The sequence below is a fragment of the Acartia tonsa genome, chromosome 6 (assembly GCF_053477335.1).
Source record: "Acartia tonsa isolate MP-2025a chromosome 6, ASM5347733v1, whole genome shotgun sequence".
Taxonomy (NCBI): Eukaryota; Metazoa; Arthropoda; class Copepoda; order Calanoida; family Acartiidae; genus Acartia; species Acartia tonsa.
Genome location: NC_137265.1, coordinates 46,933,905 through 46,951,210, shown reverse-complemented (window position 1 = coordinate 46,951,210; position 17,306 = coordinate 46,933,905). Strand labels below are relative to the sequence as shown.

The window sequence follows — 17,306 nt, the reverse complement described above, 5'->3', positions numbered from 1 at the left end:
AGATTGGTGGTTTTTTGTGGCCTTTCTTCGTCTTTTAAATAATCAGAGCTTTTTAAATTTCTTACTTTTTTCAATGAACTTACATATACACACATATTACATATGGACATAGATTTATCAGAAAAGCTTTCATTTTGAATTTATTAAAATAACCTAACTGAATATAGATGCATTTAATAATTAAATTAGTTTCATAAAAAGATAAAAACGTTTAAATAAAAAGACAATTGCATAATAAAATTATTTGATAAATATAAAAGTTGTTGATTGGTGTAAGTTTTGATTGTAACTAGAATTCTCAATTACACTGTCTGACAAAAACTAATGTTACACAGGTCTCTGCAGTTTTATTAAGATATATAAAAACGATTAAGTCTAAATGTAATACATCTTCCAACTAGAATTCTCAATGAAAAAATAATGTAACACGGTTCTTTGAAAAAATAAATAAATAAAGAGTAAAAAAATTAGGGGTCCATTTTTTTCAAGGGGCGATGTAACTTGGGAGGTTGGGGATATCCCACTCCCCACCCCCTCAAAAAACGTTATATAACTTCCCTGGCTCTATAAAAAGCGTCACTGTAGAGGAGAACCATACAGGTTAAGTGGTCAGCTGGATACTTTGCTACACACAGACAGAGACAGTTATACATCTTATTACTTTTATATAAGGATTAGTCCCAGGAGTTCCGTGTGGTTATTTCTCATTTCCTCCGTCTATCTCTCTCTCTCTTCCTCTCTCTTTCCATACAAAATAGAACCATGCCTTTTGAAAACTCTATTCATTCTCTAAAAATGTATGGGAATTCTCTTTTTTTATCACTCTCTCTCCTTTTGCTGTCTGTGTGTCTATTATTTCGGTCTCTTGATAGGCGGAAAACGTAAGGTCGTAGTAAAAACTTTTTCGGGCCATGGGAATACGCGAGGGGGAATTTTCCAGTAGAAAACAATTACAAAGTCACATACACTATCCATCCAAATAATAGAATTACTACCCTAGATGATTAATCAGTCACACAAAACAAACCATACATCTAAAAAGGAATTTTTAGCAGACTAAGCTTTTTGATTTTTTGACTTTTCACCCAAAAAATACAAAAAATGTACATTCGTCAGGGAGTAAGGGAGGGGACAATGGGCAATTAATTCAATTTAAGAGTTTTTGCTGAAAAGCAATGAAAACCAGATTTATCCAGAAAATTTGACAAAAATTGTAAGGGGATCATGGTAATATAATTTAGAACAAAATTAGTTCTAAGAAAAAAATCATTCACTTGAAAATTAAATTACCAATACATCACAAGGTAGTGAACATTCTGTAATTAATCACTAGAAAAATCGTGTTTAGAACTTCGTCAACCCTTCTCATATATTTTTAACTGCAACCTAAATTCAAGGGGTTCTTAGATTGTTTAATACATAAATATCACTGTAGAGTTTCTATATATGAAATGACATTTTCTTGGGAAAAAATATTTGTTAAAACCAGCCATCTTTTCTGTCTGCTATATTAAAAATTGAATATTCGATCCATTGTCCCCTCCCTTACTCCCTGACATTCGTACTCAAAAGTGTACACTTTTTAACTAATAATGTTGTCGGATTGTGCCTGCACCATGTTCCAATTGGTACAAATAAAGCATTTGCCATCTATTCTCCATAGATTATTGCCTTGGTTTGTGATATTGAACTTAAGGAGAAATATTTTGGCTTTATAATTCATTGATCAAAATTAGCACTATTTATATGGGCTAGAGTAATGGTTAGCCTCTACCTAACTCCATTGTGCTTGTATTAAACAGAAAAATAATTTCCTAGATAGTTGAATATTTGTATTGGCTATATTTTCACTTTGGCTTCATTGATTCTTTTAGAAAAGAATCAGCACAAAAATTAATGCACTTACATAAAGGTCGAGTAATCAAAGGTCTGCTTACCTGAGAGACGATACTTAACAGCCTTTATAGAATGTATAAAGTGGCTGCAGTTCTATATTTGACATCTAGTGACTTCGCTCCTGGAGGGCCTCTACGAAGGGGGAGAGGGGAGTAAAATATCCACTTAACCTTAGAAATATCAAACAGAAAAAGTTAATGAAAATTTTGGGAAAGTTTTTTACCAGGGCTAATTTTTTTGGGAGGTTATCATCCCCCCAAAATAATTATAACATTTAACAGGGCCTATTAGAAGTATCCTTCGATCCACACAGACTGGCAGACATACTGTTACTTTAAAAAAAGGATTACACTAAAAAACTAAAATTTGATATTTATTAGAGAACTAAAAAGTAAATTTTATTTCATAAATTATCAGTCAACTTTTTACATGATAAACATTACATAAAAATAATAATTTTGCCTTTAACAATGAAAATAAAGATAATGATAAATATTAATAAATACTAAATCTAAAACTAATACTTTAGAAATGCATAATTGATTTTATAATAACAGAAAAATACATAGGTATAAAAATGCTTAAAATTCACAATTAAAAAAGGATGGTATTTTTTCAATCTCTCAACATTCAAACACGTTGGATTGGTATTTTTTAAGCGATTAAATTCTTTAAATAAAAAACTATGAAAATGAGTAAAAATGTAATTTTAGAATTAAATCATTCGTGGGATTTTAAGCCTCGTTTATATAATTCTAAATACATTGAGGGATGCAAATCTATGCAGAATAGGTAGAAGCTGACACATTACCTGAAAAATCATAGGATTAATTTACAGTAGAACTTTTTAAACATTTAAGATTTTAAACCAAAAATTTATCATGGATTGAGGTGGCATTGGACTGTAAACTGCACTGGTACCCAAAGTTAAAACGTTTGGGTACTTTTAATTAAATTTTGACAGGTTGGTTCCGAACTTTCATCTATAAAAGAGGAAATTTTGTTAATCATCATTTGGACACGTATATCGGCCATTGTTTTATTCCTAATGAACCCTGCAAAAGATTATAATAAAAGTAAAGTTTAAAGACGACATTTACGAATAAAATAGTAATCTTGGCATTACCTCCTGTGCCAGTCCAGTTGGTGTGCACATAGGTTCCAGGAGCGCTCAGCAGTTCATAAGTGTGAGCACCAAAGTAATCACGTTGAGCCTAAAATATCAAAATCCATAAAAACTTTAAATCTTTGCTTAAACTAAACATTCAACCATTCTAGTACTGTGTTTTTTCTATTAATTTAAATAGAAATAAGGATGATAATATCCATATAAGCGAAATAAGAGTCAAAGCAAAATTTTGAGTAAATATTTTGAAAAACTTCTTGATACAGGATAATGTTTATGGACATACTTACATTTTTAATCCTTGATTACAGAGTCGCTTTGCTTATAATATTGTACTTTGTTATCCCAGGAATCAGTAAACCAAAAAACAGAACATTCGGATAATTAGATCACATAAAAATTTGTTGTTAAAAAAGTAAAAAATCAACATGTTTAAATGGACATACGGACATTCTGGTAATGATTACAGAGTTGCTACGCTTTCTAAATCGTACCTAACTACTACAGGAATCAAAGTTTAAAATCGATAGGACAATTCTAACGAAAAAACTATCCGTCTCGGACGTACGTACGGACAGACCGACCCTAATTATAGAAAAGCTTCGCTTTTTAAAATGTTGCATTTTTGCCTAAAATTGATATTTAGATAATAGATATAAAGTTTTCAAATTGTACCTGAATCAAATTAGCCGGGAGCATACTGCTTCTATAACCATCATAGAAAGCAAGAGCTGTGGAGAAGCAGGGAGTGGGAATACCCATCAACACAGCCTGGCTCACTACACGTCTCCAAGCAGCCTAAAAACAAAATGGTCACATTTTAGGGAGTTGTACCATCAAGATATACTTTTTTCTCTCATTTTTTCTTAATTGTAATTACAGAATGCTTTTTTTCAGATAAAAAAAAGCAGAAAAGCCAATTATTCTACTCGTTTAACATCGTGCCTAATTTTCATAGAAATCATTATTCCAAACAAAAAATTCTACCAGGTTAATTCGATTATTATAGAGTTTCTACGCGTTTATGGATAATACCTTAAAGTTACATGAATCTTTTAAAACTACAAACCTGAGCATTATGGATGGCATCTTTGAAGAAATCATCAACAAGAAGGTTATCAAGACCTGGATTCTTGTCAAAGGCAGCCTTGATATTTCCAAGGAACCTTAATTAAAGTAAAAATGCACTGTAAATAATTATACTTCTCTGACTTTTCAATGGATTTAAAATGATAAAGCATCTTAATTGAAAAAGAAAAGGACTTTTGAAGAAAATCTCAATTTTAGGTCTAAGTAAAAAAGGAAAAGACCCTTGGTTGTAATAGAAACCGCAATTTTCTAATTAATCAAAAAAATAGTTTTATCAATTGGTCTTTGGATTAATAAGTAAACAAAAATAATACAGAATACAAGAGCCTAATTAGTGCTCTGTACCACCAATAATTAAGGTGGACATGTCATAATATCTACTGCAGGGCTTACTTTAAATTTTATACCTGTATCTGAAAATACATAATCCACGCCACATGGGGGCAATTCCTCCATAACCCATCCCAAAGAGTAAAACCTATATAACCCTGCAGGGATACTTAACCTAACCTAAATTACCTGGATCTAATAATACAACCTCCACGCCACATGAGGGCAATACCTCCATAATTAAGGTTCCATCCGAATTCAACAGCAGCCTATACAAATATTAAAAAGCACTGAATTGTGTCAAAAAGTTGCGCAACAATGACATTCTTAATTCTAGTTTCATTTAAGCTTGAAAGGCCTAAAGTCTTCTATCCTTATAAGAAGCTGAGAAAATCATCTTTTCCTATACCCGTAATTCATAACAAACGGACGGACGAACTGATGGAAAAACGAACAAAGTAATTCATATAGCAATCCTACTAGTATTTTCTAGGTTTAATAAGTGACATAAATTTTAATTAGCTTAAATCATATTAGAGTCTCATACCTGTCTAAGAAGCATAAAACCTTGAGCATAGGACACAATCTTACTGGCATACAGCGCTTGTCTGAAAATGATACTGTTATTTTTTTGTTAATATTAAACAAGAGTTTTCAAAATCACGAAACCTCAAAAATATTGTTACTTTTACAACTATGTCTTTGTTATACTTTATTTATTTGGGACTAGCGGCTTCGCCCCGAGCCTCTAGGGGCTTTGCCCCAAGAGGTTTGATCAAACCAATTTTCGTATTTTAGATTTAAAATAAAAAAGAAAAAGAAAAAAAAAAATTTGGGGGGGGGAATTTTTTTTTTTTTTTTTTTGTTAGGGGGGGGGGGTAGTCGACCCCACTATTTTATTTATAGTTTTAAAAAGAAATTTTTTTTTGGGGGGGGTCTTTCATTTTTTGGGGGGTTGGGGGTGTCCCACCCCCCAAGAAAATAGTTATAAACGTTCCTGGGATCTATGAGAAGCTACCCTGTAAAGGAGAACCCGATCGGTTCGCTACAAACAAACAGACACACAGACAAACAGACAAACAAACAGACTGACATCGTTCTACTTTGAATTATAGATAGAAATAAATACGTTAATATTTTGACTGGTTGTTTTGACGTGTTGACTATACTGATTTAAGGAGCTTTACTCAATAATCTGCTTGAAGTAAGGCAGGTGTCCCACTCTATGGACAGTTTAAAATTCTTTATTGATTCCTTATGTGGAGACTAAAACCATCTCTGTGTGTGTGTGTAGCCATTGTTTCTTAGTGTTTAGACCTAAGTAGTTATGGAGAAAAACGAGACACTTTTGTATAGCCAATAGGGCCAGATCAAGCTCCAAGCTCAAGTACATTATGACTTGACCCGCTGTCTCAAGGGAGCTACTCTTTATTACCTCACCCTCGCCGAGTATGGCAGGTGTCCCAAATTAAGTCACTGTAATGAATGACGCTCTCCGCAGAGGAGCTTGGGCTAAGGGTTGTACAGATATAATGTACGTGACTATTGGGTATCCAAACCACTCAATAATCTCCCATCTTACACAACCAGGGGAATAAAACCATCTAACTCTAAACTCCCTGGAAGTTAGGAGCATCAGTAGTATGATTATCCTTATTTTTTACCTGATATCCTCAACAAACTGATCCTTGTCTCCCTGGAAGTTAGGAGCATCAGGTCCCTTAAGAACTTGGCTAGCTCTCTCTCTTTCTCCCTGAAAAAAATATGTAATAATCTAAAAGTTATTCAAAAATACCAAACTACTTGGCGTATTCCCTCAAAAGTGCCTTGTACCCTTTCCTCCTTATTTTTAAACAAATCAAAAGTACGGAAAGGAGTTGCTTGTTTATTACTTTACTTCTGGTAAGGTTAGGTTATAATAGGTACTGGGTTGTCCCGCAAAGTTAGGGCACTTCATGTAAAGGTCTTCACAGGGGTTAGGCTTAATAAAAAACTACTCCACCCCAAAAATATTTTCAATTCATTTTAATATTAAGTGGAAGTTTATCCATTAAAGTCTACAAAAATGCTAATTGCTTCATGAGCCTTTTCTAAAATGATGAAATAAAAATATTTACATGCAATTGGCTATCTATCGTTGATAAAAAAGGGTAATATCTGGATAGTAAAATAAATAAAATTTATAGACTATATAAATTATAGATCTATAAAGTGTTTATAAAACATAGTGTGTAATAAAATCATAATATTTGTCTAAGAACTTTTTTTTTGGCAATATCCCTTTTTGAAAATACAACATTATCAAAACCCCACCCAAAACCAAATTTTTCACAAAAGAAAATCGTGTTACTTTTAAAAAAGGTTAATTGGGTTGGAGCTCCACATCTGGATAGAGAAAAATACGGATAAAGAGAGGGAAGATATTATGGATGGTCCACTTCCAAAATAAGGGATTTTACCCTTTTTTGAACGGCATAATCAGTCAAGCTGTCAGTTGGTTCGTAAAGCTAATTTATTAAACTAAATATCAGAAACGAAACATCTTCAAAGAGCGCAGCAGCAATAACATTTAACAATTTTAAAAAATTAAGAACAGTCACTTTTATACATTATTCATGAATAAAATCTTAAAAAAACAACTAATAATAATATCAATTAACGGTCGTACTGACGGACATATTCTAATTGTAAAGTAGCTACGCTGCTATTAAATATCAGAGCTGTATAAAAACATCTAGGTTAAACCGCAATATCATAAAATTGATTTTTTTAAAGCATAACTATTCAACAAGTCGTGTGTGTTGACATGTTGGTCTGTAAAGCATTTGTAGTAAGATTAAAAGGCTTGACAAAAAGTAATCTGCATTATGATACTAAAACCTACAGTTCCCTGAAGCTGCTTGGCTACCATGTACCCAATGTAACCTAAAACTAACCCTGCCTAAAGTAATACACAAGCACATTTTTAAAAAGTGGGAGGGGGGGGGGGTGGGAAGCTTCTGGGCTTGATTGTCCACTTTGATGTAAACCACCAAAGAAATATCTTTTAAATTATTTTTTTTATAAATAGCTTCGCATAAATTGAAAGCAATAATAATCATCATCCATGTTAAAATTTATTATTTACCTTCACTAGTACACATGCTTTTTCTGTTTTGTTAAATAGATATTTTATATTTTTCAAAAACAAAAACCATTTGAAAACATGAAATTTTGTAAATATAAGGGAAATGATACAAAGCAGGTATATAGAAACAAGGATGACAACATCCATATGTAGCGAAGCACAAAATTTTGTGGATGGGACTGACCGTCATGGTTGTTTCTTCAAACGACGTGAAATTTAATTTTGATATCTTTAACTGAAAAAATTTTGAAAATCGGACTAAAAACACCAAAGATATGTGGGAAAATGTAAAAAATATAAAAATAGCCAGAAACCTTCAAAAAGGCAGTCTGACCGTCATTATTGTTTTCTCCAAACGACGGAAAATTTAATTTTGATATTTTTAACTGAAAAAATTTTGAAAATCGGACTAAAAACACCAAAGATATGGGGAAAAATGTAAAAAATATAAAATAGCCAAAAACCTGCAAAAAGGCAGTCTGACTGTCATAGTTGTTTTCTTCAAACAATGTGAAATTTGATTTTGATATGTATAACTGAAAAATTTTTGAAAATCTGATCATAAACACCAAAGATATGGGAGAAAATGTAAAAAATATAAAAATAGCCAAAAACCTGCAAAAAGGCAGTCTGACCGTCATTATTGTTTTCTCCAAACGACGGAAAATTTAATTTTGATATCTTTAACTGAAAAAATTTTAAAAATCGGACCATAAACACCAAAGATATGGGGGAAAATGTGCAAAATTAAAAAAATAGCCTAAAACCTGCTAAAAAGCCGTCCGACCGCCATTGATGTTTTATAGTTAATTGTGCTCCTTAATGATGGGAATGTTGTCAAAAAATTTCAGAATCCTATCTTTTATAGGAGCTGAGTAAATCCCATTTCCCCCATAGCGTTACGGACGGACGGACTGACTGACGGACGGACTGACTGACGGACGGACATAGTGAATTATAGAGTAGCTTCGCTACTAAAAATAATGGGAGGTCTGTTCAAAAAGTTGGCATCAAAAATACATCTCCCCAAAGCCAGTTGAATTTAAGAAATATATCATGAGAATTAATTCAGTAGTTGGTTGCAGATGTAGTGTATAAGCATTCATTTGAATTGTGGGTGCGAGGGGATATCAACACCCCCCTGAGCATAGTAAATTAAATCACAAATCCCCTTTCTTATCCCCTGAAAAATATCTATATTGTCAAAATTGTCTAAATAAAAAAAAACTTATAACTATTATTTTTTGTCTTTTTTCAAACTTTTCCCTCTCTATGAATAAGTATATTTTGTAAATTGTCGATAATCGAAAGAAAGTATTTGCTTGTTTTGTTTAGCACTAATAAAAACAATACACATAAATATTCCCTAATAAGGTTATGCTTTAAATTACTAAAGAAATAAATATATAGTATAAAATATTCAATAACGGATTTTTTAACAAAATTTAACCTTTCGTTATTTAGTAAGTTAATCTATTAGTATAAAATTAAAACATCTTAAACAAGATGAAATACATAGTTGGTATAATTTTGAAAAATGCTTTTAATAGATTTTAAGTAGGTATGTTATTGAACATTTTCGTCTTATTTAAACCATTTTGTTGTAATCTTAAACTCAGGGCGGTACTGTTTTAAGGGGTTTTATTTTTACCTTGAGTGAAGACAGGCATCTAGCAAAGACACTCTCTCCAATTAGGGTGACAGGCATTCCATAATCCAGAGCAGAAATGGCGGTCCATTTACCTGAAAGAAAACAAGTTATAGAACAGCTAGTCTACAAATACAGACAATTACTTCGTTGTGAACCACAGTCGCAGTCTAAATAAGCCATTTTTTCATCCGCTTCTGAAATCGCCTGTTTGTCAGCACTTACCAGCCATAGCTAATTAAAACTACCATTTTGAAACCTTTTTAGAAAGTCTGCAGCGTCTGCCTGACCCTGACCTGCGGTGTACATAAAGTATAAGTCTACCTTACACCTAAAACAACCTAACCTAAAGGGATACAAGGAAAAATCAAACACTACAGCCAGGCCCCCATTTTTTCAATTAGTTTCAAAATAAAAGAGGAGGGTTCTGAGCTCGACTATGTTCTTTGATGGAAACCGCCGAAATTCTTAAAATTTTCTTACTTATTAAATGCACCAAATGTAAATAAAGCTCAGAACTTAGTAAAAGTAAAGTGCATTTAATTGATATTTTCATCATTACAAGGCATATTGCACAATGCGGAAAATCTATAATTTACTATACAAACCAAAAAAACCAAAATGGACTGAGTCTGACACCCTACGATTTTAGTTTTTTTACTCGCCTACCCTGTATCTGTCGTCATATATTTTATATTGAAAGAAAATTTTAAAATCTAACATTAATTGATAATTTTTTCTCGTATTCATTCGAATCCGGTGGATAGGAACCGGTTCTCATATATCCAGCTTTCTACGATTATAGAAATGTACAATCATAAGATTAAAACCAATTTTTTTAGGCGGTGCCTTTGGCACCTCGGGGCTAAAAAAACTAGTTTTAATCTCATAATTGTACTTGCTATATCCGCGGAAAGCCGTTTATAATACGATGCGAGAAAAAAACTATTCTCGTATTCATTCAAATCCGGTGGATAGGAACCGGTTCTCATCCATACGAAAAAACTATGTCTAGCATCGTATTATATCCAGCTTTCTACGAATATAAAAATGTACAATCATAAGATTAAAACAAGATTTTTTAGCCGGTGCCTTTGGCACCTCGGGGCTAAAAAAAATACTAGTTTTAATCTTATACTTGTACATTCTATATCCGCGGAAAGCCGTTTATAATACGATGCGAGAAATAACTATTACTTGGATCGGATGTTTTACCAGATTTTTTTGTCTCTACTAAAGTGATACTCGCAGTTGGCTAAAATAAACAAACTTTACCACATATCCTCCCCTCCCACGTATATCCTTTATCCATTTTAACATAATTATAGTAATGGATACGATCTTACTTGTGAAGTTATGGTTCTTGTGAAGATTACTATCAACAAAGTTCGGCATTTTAAGTACTTATTTCATTTTAGAAAATCATGCAAGGGCTATAAATTAGATTAAATGTTTTCTTATAAATCCCGTAGGAAATGTTGACAAGCAAAAATCTTTAGTCGTAAAATAGATAGATTTATATTATTGTGTACATTGAGATTTCAATCAAAGGGAATAGAAAAATAATGTAAATAACGCAATAAACTTTTTATGCACTCTTGTTCAATCTTGTCTTGCCAACCCTAAGACGACACACCCTTTGTTTGCGGGAATTTTTAAATTTGAGTAAAGGTAGTGCCTGCTTATGGGCTAGGATATTTCCTGTAATGAGTGCCTCTTGATATAAAATATCTTGACATTTTATCTGTAAGTGACTGTTTTGTTAACATCTCTAGTTATGACACATTTCTAAACCTAGCCAAGGGCGGATGTGTTACACTTTGTAATAATTAGGTTGCATGAGAGATAAGACAATGGACGATAAAAAGTAACCCTTCTGTAGGTTAAAATTATTAGTTAAAAGTATGGACATTGGTAGTTTGAAAACTAACGAAAATTTAATAAACATGTTTATGAAACTTGAGGTACAAGTGTAGTTAACAGTCTAATGTCCTCTTCCTCCAGGTATTAAAATTTTTTACCTGTTCCCTTCTGACCAGCGCTGTCTCTAATCTTCTCCAGCAGATAGTCTCCAGATTCATCCCTGAAAAAAAAAGGAAAAAAATAATTCCAGGAATCTGTAAGGATAAGACAATGGATGCAAAATTAATATGCATACACCACCAATTTTATTAAAAAAACTTTCCCTTCTGCAGATTGACATTGTTGGTTTACAATCTTTAACAACGAAAGTTTGTACAACCAAATCAATATTAAAGTCAATAAACTCTTTTATTGTACGTCTTTTGTCTAAAAGTACTAAGTGTTTATGGTAATGAGTAATAACGGTTTAAGAGCCAAGGCATTTCCTCCATTCTTATATCAGATTCAGATATATTAACTCAAACACATGTTTGACTTTAGTTAAGATTGTGTTTGACTCGAACAATTAACCTTCCAGTCACAAGCAGATCCAAATTCTCGATTTAATAGCGGATATATAATTGATATTGTCAATGAATTATTAATAGAAAATTATAAATGCATTAATTAATATTTCGTTACTCCAATTTCAAATTAAATCATTATTAAATTATTCATTAAGAATTTTAATTTAATTTAAGGTATGATTTAATTGGGTAAATCGTTATCTGTCTTAGAATCATGGTCTAACGAGATTAATTTAGTACAAGTGTGGTGCAGCAACAGAAATATGTCCATAGACTGTAAAATGAAATACAGTAAAAAAAAAGAAAATCTTGTAACACATCCAGTTAATATAATGTTAAAATGATAAACAAAGGTTGCTGTAATGTACTTTAATAAAATGACATAAGTATGGACGGACAATCCCTATTTAGAACTTATAGAGCAGCTGCGCTGCTAATAATTAAATTATATTATCGCTGTATGAAGAATATTGAATCTATGATATGAATTATCACCACTCTGGTTTATAGTCGTCAGTCAGGCTCTAATAAATTAATACATGCATATCATTTTACAGGGGGAAATATGCGCACAATTATTCAATTTTTACTTTTTAAAATTAAATAATATCCCGTCTTAAGATTTTAAACGTTCTTATATTGATGTCTTATATCGAAGACCTTCTGCTGAATAGTAAGGCAGTGGACATTAATATTTGAAGTAGGATGAATGCCTTGTTCATTAACGGGTGCATCAGAATAAAATGCACAATTATGACTTTCAGGGAAGGTAATTGCAATTAAAAGTTTGCTTGGGTAATAGCTTTATTATCATAGATGGTTAATCATATAAAGAAATCTATGCATCACCAAAAAAAAAAAAAAAAAATTTTTAGTAGATTTTTGTTTGTGAACACTTTTTAACCAATAAAGTGGTCGGATTGTTCTTACACTGTGCTACAGTTTGTCCAATTAAAATAAAATAAGAATAAATTAAATTTAAAATTGTGATGCTATATTAAATCCTGTATTTGGTAATTAGTTAAATGAATTATCTATGCGTATAATCATGCTTGCAAGCAACGTTTAGCCTACACAATAATCAAGAATAAAGGGAATACATTCAATTGAAAGATAAACTTTAATTTGAAGAAAACACAATTATGACCATAAGAAAATGTTTATCGTTTTCATTTTGTAGTTATTTTTTTCTTGGGTTACACCCCCCTCCCCTTTCTCTGTATCTATTTCAATACTCATAAAATGGCATAAATCATAACAAGGGCTAAAATAGTCACATATCAGGCTATCAATCTAGCTGTATTTGAAATGTTACTGAACATTTATACACATTTCCAATTACTTTATTGAAAAGAAAGATTTATGAGGTTTTAAAGGAAATATTTGCTAATAATAATCAAAATTCAAACATATTGCTTATAAAACTGAAAATTCGGAGCATTTATTTACGGAATAGTACAAAATTTTAATTATCCCTTAAACCCTGAGCATGAAACCTAGGCACGTCAACCCGGAATCAAATTGAATTTTAACCAATTTACTAATCTTACTAAATTTTTAATGATATTTTTATTCTTTTTTGTTGGAAAAAAATGTTGTTCTTTCAAGGTATATGCAATATGCATATTAGAACTTTTAAGAAATCTTGAATGTAAAATATTATCTATAGGGAATCTTAACCCTTAACGGTCGGGGGGGGGGGGGGGGGGGAGGAGCGTTGAACGCCCCCCCATTCGGTTTTTTCTATCTCATTTTCTGTGTGTGAAAGATTAAGAGCCCAAACTGCTTGACTTTTTAAGTATGGGTATGACACATAACTGAGAGTTGGAATTTTTTGAATATCTCCATCCTGGCGGGCACAGGATGCCAGCAAACCTGGCAGGGTCATCCAGGTAAAGAACAAAAAATTGTTTTTGACTTAAACAAAGCATTTTATCTTACCAAAATACTAAAATATCCTCTAGAAGTACATCCTTATATTAAATACAGGTGTTCAAGTCAATTTCAGGTTCCAGGTATGATCCTGCAGGTCCTGATCCTCCAGGTCTCCAGAAATCTTTAAAATGCTCCTGTGGCCGCAAATTTTGACTTAGAGACTTCAAATTTTAAACTTAAGCTTTTCTTACATGTCTACATAATGTATTAAAATTTCATAAAGATCCGCCGCCGTTTTCCCGCCGACCGCCGACTGCGGCGGCTGGCAGCTGCCAAGTACAGCTGCGGCCGCTGAAACTTATGTTTTGATATTTCAATTATAAAATTTAAATAAAAATAAACATTTTCTGCAAAAAAAAATTTCTTCTAGCTTTAAAAATAAAAAATTACAGCCATTTGAAATTTTTAAGTAAAAAGGACCTAAAAACAAAGGTTGTTAAATAAAAGGGTGAAAGAAGCGGAAATTCACCATAACACAGGGGACTTGCACAAAAAATGTTAGCCCTCTAGCTCTAGGAACTGAGATAATGATGGGGGCGTTGAACCCCCCCCCCCCCTCCCGACTGATTAAGGTGCGGCAATGGGCCCGACTGTTAAGGGTTAAGAAATAAGACAATGGACGTTAGATTAACATACATCTCAATGATAATAAACGAAATTTCCCTTTTGTAGATTAAATTTCTTGGTTGAAAAGTTTGACCATATCTAGTTTGGAACTAAGCAATCAAAATTCAATGAAATAACAGAGAGAGCGAGGAAAATTACTCTGGTCCCCAAATTCTTATAATAACATTTTCTTATTCGTTGGCTTAACAACTTTGGGGACTTATGTGAAATTTGATTGGTTGTTTCATTAAGTTGAGTGTTCACACGTTTCAACCGCTAATTTTAATTTACTGAAGGGGTAATTTGGTGTATCATCATTGGGGATCACTTTATAGGCTAGGCCATTGTCTTCTCACTTTGATATCTGACACAAAGTCTAAGAGTAAGACATCGTGGTAATAAAAGCTGCAAAGAAAAATGTGTTCTCGGAATCATAAAATCATAATCTTGTTTTACTCAATAATTGATTTTAAAGATTAATCATATCAAACTTAATTCAAATAAATGATACTTTTAATTAAGTAATATGACTGCATTTGTATGAAAAAATAAGATTTTAAAAATATCTCTTTGATTATATTTGATTAAGTACTTCTTCCTATCATTTACTTCATTTTGTCAACATTAATAATAATTAACTTTTGTAAAGCTACTCGCTAAATCATATTATTCATATTTTATCACAAAAATTTTAAAGTACTAGTGCATTGGCCCCTCAAAGATCATTTAGTGCTTAACCTCAAAGTTCCTTACGACCACTTAAGAAACACCCTTTCCCCCTTTTTTTGATATACAAATATGGGGGGGGGGGTTGTAGTTTCTTTTCCTAGGCCTGACCCCTGCGGGGCTAACCAGTACACAATACAACCCAACCAGTAGTGACCATAGGAGGCCGAGGGTGTCTGTTCCCTCTTACAAAATAGTTATAAATCTTCACTTGACATGTAAGTAGTTTTAATGTTAAGACCATATCAGTCGAACTGTTAGCGAGATCCATCACTACAGACAAACAAATAGATGATTTTAAACTTCAAATCTTAATATTTTGACAATATAAAACATTTTTGTTTGTTTTAACTTTTAATGTTTTTTGTCCTTGTAAGATTTACAAATTAAGATTAATGATATAGAATTGTGAGAAGAGGGTGGAATGGACACTTCTTATTATTTTTTTGTCTTTTAAAGATAAAAAAATCCATTAATCATGGAGTGGACTTTAGACTGAAAATTAAACTGGTACCCAAAGTTCAATATGTCATTTGTTGGCTTAAATACGTTGGGGGTGTACAGTACAATCCTTTATTGTCCAAACGTTTCCAATAACAATTTTAACTTACAATAGACTGGAGGGAATTTTGCTTATCGTAATCCTAAAGAAACGCGCTAAAAAGTAAAAAACATAAAAGCATATAAATACTAAGAAAAGAGTGTCCTCTAAAGTAATGAAAACTAACTGTTTTTTTTGCCTCTTCATACAATTACAATACATCCCTTGTGAAAAATAATATATAATCATTATTTCAAGATGATGGAATTTAATTGTTTACATTTATACACACATTAATACAAAACAATTAACATTAAACCATTTTTTTTCTTTCGGATATTTTTAAACGTTTAATTTTCATTTCAATTTTTTTATCACTTTATTTATACAATTTATACACTAAAATAAAAGATAGATTGCTTGTCTGGCTGTTTGAATTAAAGATCTCGCAAAAGATCTCCTTATTCCCCTAACTAAAGATAACACTGGTGCATTATTTGCCAAGTGTACCACTTTTCTACACTACCTCTCCAATTTTGTTAATACTCTATATTTTGGTCCGTTGGGTCATTCAAGGATGCTGGGTGTCCAAAAAAAAGTTTCAGAGTCCCTGGATGTCTAGATATCTAGCTATCTTTGAAGGTAGGTAACAAAAATTTAAAAAACACCCATTTTTTCACAATTTTAAAAATTAATTTTTTCATCAATCTTACATCCAACCTATACATTTTATACACCAAAATGATTGTTTATTTATGTAAAAAGCGCACATAATGCTATTTTGGGCAAAACTCTAATTTTACAGGGTGCCCAACAAAAAGTGTATTTTGGATATCTAGCGTATTACCCAAAATACCTGTCCGAAAAAAATCATTTTTTTTGGCTTAAATCCTGTGTTTTATCTGTGGTATATGTGGTATATAACGGTTCGGAGGACCCGGGATTATAAGGTTGTCAAATTTCACTTTGGGACACCCTGTAAATGTGATTTTTGTGTCTGTAGAACTAAAACTTGGTCCAAATTGGCTATTTTTTTCAAATTACTCTAAGATGTGTCTTAGTAAGTTTGGCCATAGTGTTTTCTGACCAGATCAATATTTTCCTATTTTTTGGACACCCTGTATTTTCAAAAAAAGAGAAAACAAAATTTTAATTTTTTTAAAATTTTTTTTTCTATTTTTAAGTTACTTAAAACTATCATTTACATACAGATTTTGACTAATAACAATAATATTTGCCTATTTTACAAAATTTTTACACTTTTGGGACACCCTGTGCATGTTTTTAAAAAATGATGGTTTTTGCGCATTTTTAGGGGGAAGGAGTCGTTTTAGGGCCATAGACTATTTCTTCATTTTTGTAGAACTTTTCAATACACATCATTTGTTATTTATGCAAAAATCGCAAAAACCGAACCGTTTTGCCGTTATTCCCCGCCAAAGGCGGAATTTTTTACGTTTTTTGCCGTTCCCGAGGATTTAATGTGCATTTTTGGTAAGAAGACGTTGATTTATCAAGATAAATGTTAAATACTTTTTTTTAGGCATTTTAATTTACTAAATTTCATGTGAAGTATATCCAACCGATTTTTGTCAAAAGGAATTTCAAATGCACATGATTTATGTTTCTTTTATTACAATTATGTTATAGCAATTATTTATATTATATTCACTTCGTTTTCTTGTTTTAACAATTGGAATCCATCTTGACAAAAAAACGGTTAGCTGCACAAAAAATTTGACTTAATATGAAATAGAGAAAATTAAATTTCCTGAATAAAAGTATTTAGAGTGATCTTGATAAATCAACGTCTTCTTACAAAAAATGCACATTAAATCCTCGGGAACGGCAAA

At 31.9% G+C, this 17,306-nt stretch overlaps 1 protein-coding gene across 1 annotated transcript in view; it reads right to left on the bottom strand.

Moving 5' to 3' along the window:
• Window positions 1-2,261: 2,261 nt before the first annotated feature.
• The window catches only part of Pgd (phosphogluconate dehydrogenase), a 61,369-nt gene continuing 46,324 nt past the window's right edge, over window positions 2,262-17,306 (bottom strand). Inside the window, exons 10-18 of the mRNA XM_080165090.1 lie at window positions 11,238-11,299; window positions 9,220-9,311; window positions 6,106-6,194; window positions 4,989-5,049; window positions 4,631-4,710; window positions 4,092-4,188; window positions 3,698-3,820; window positions 3,023-3,110; window positions 2,262-2,707 (exon numbers count right to left, since the gene is read on the bottom strand). Of these exons, the coding sequence (XP_080021216.1) occupies window positions 2,676-2,707; window positions 3,023-3,110; window positions 3,698-3,820; window positions 4,092-4,188; window positions 4,631-4,710; window positions 4,989-5,049; window positions 6,106-6,194; window positions 9,220-9,311; window positions 11,238-11,299 (724 nt within the window). The 3' untranslated portion in view covers window positions 2,262-2,675. The remainder of the gene's footprint in view (window positions 2,708-3,022; window positions 3,111-3,697; window positions 3,821-4,091; window positions 4,189-4,630; window positions 4,711-4,988; window positions 5,050-6,105; window positions 6,195-9,219; window positions 9,312-11,237; window positions 11,300-17,306) is intronic.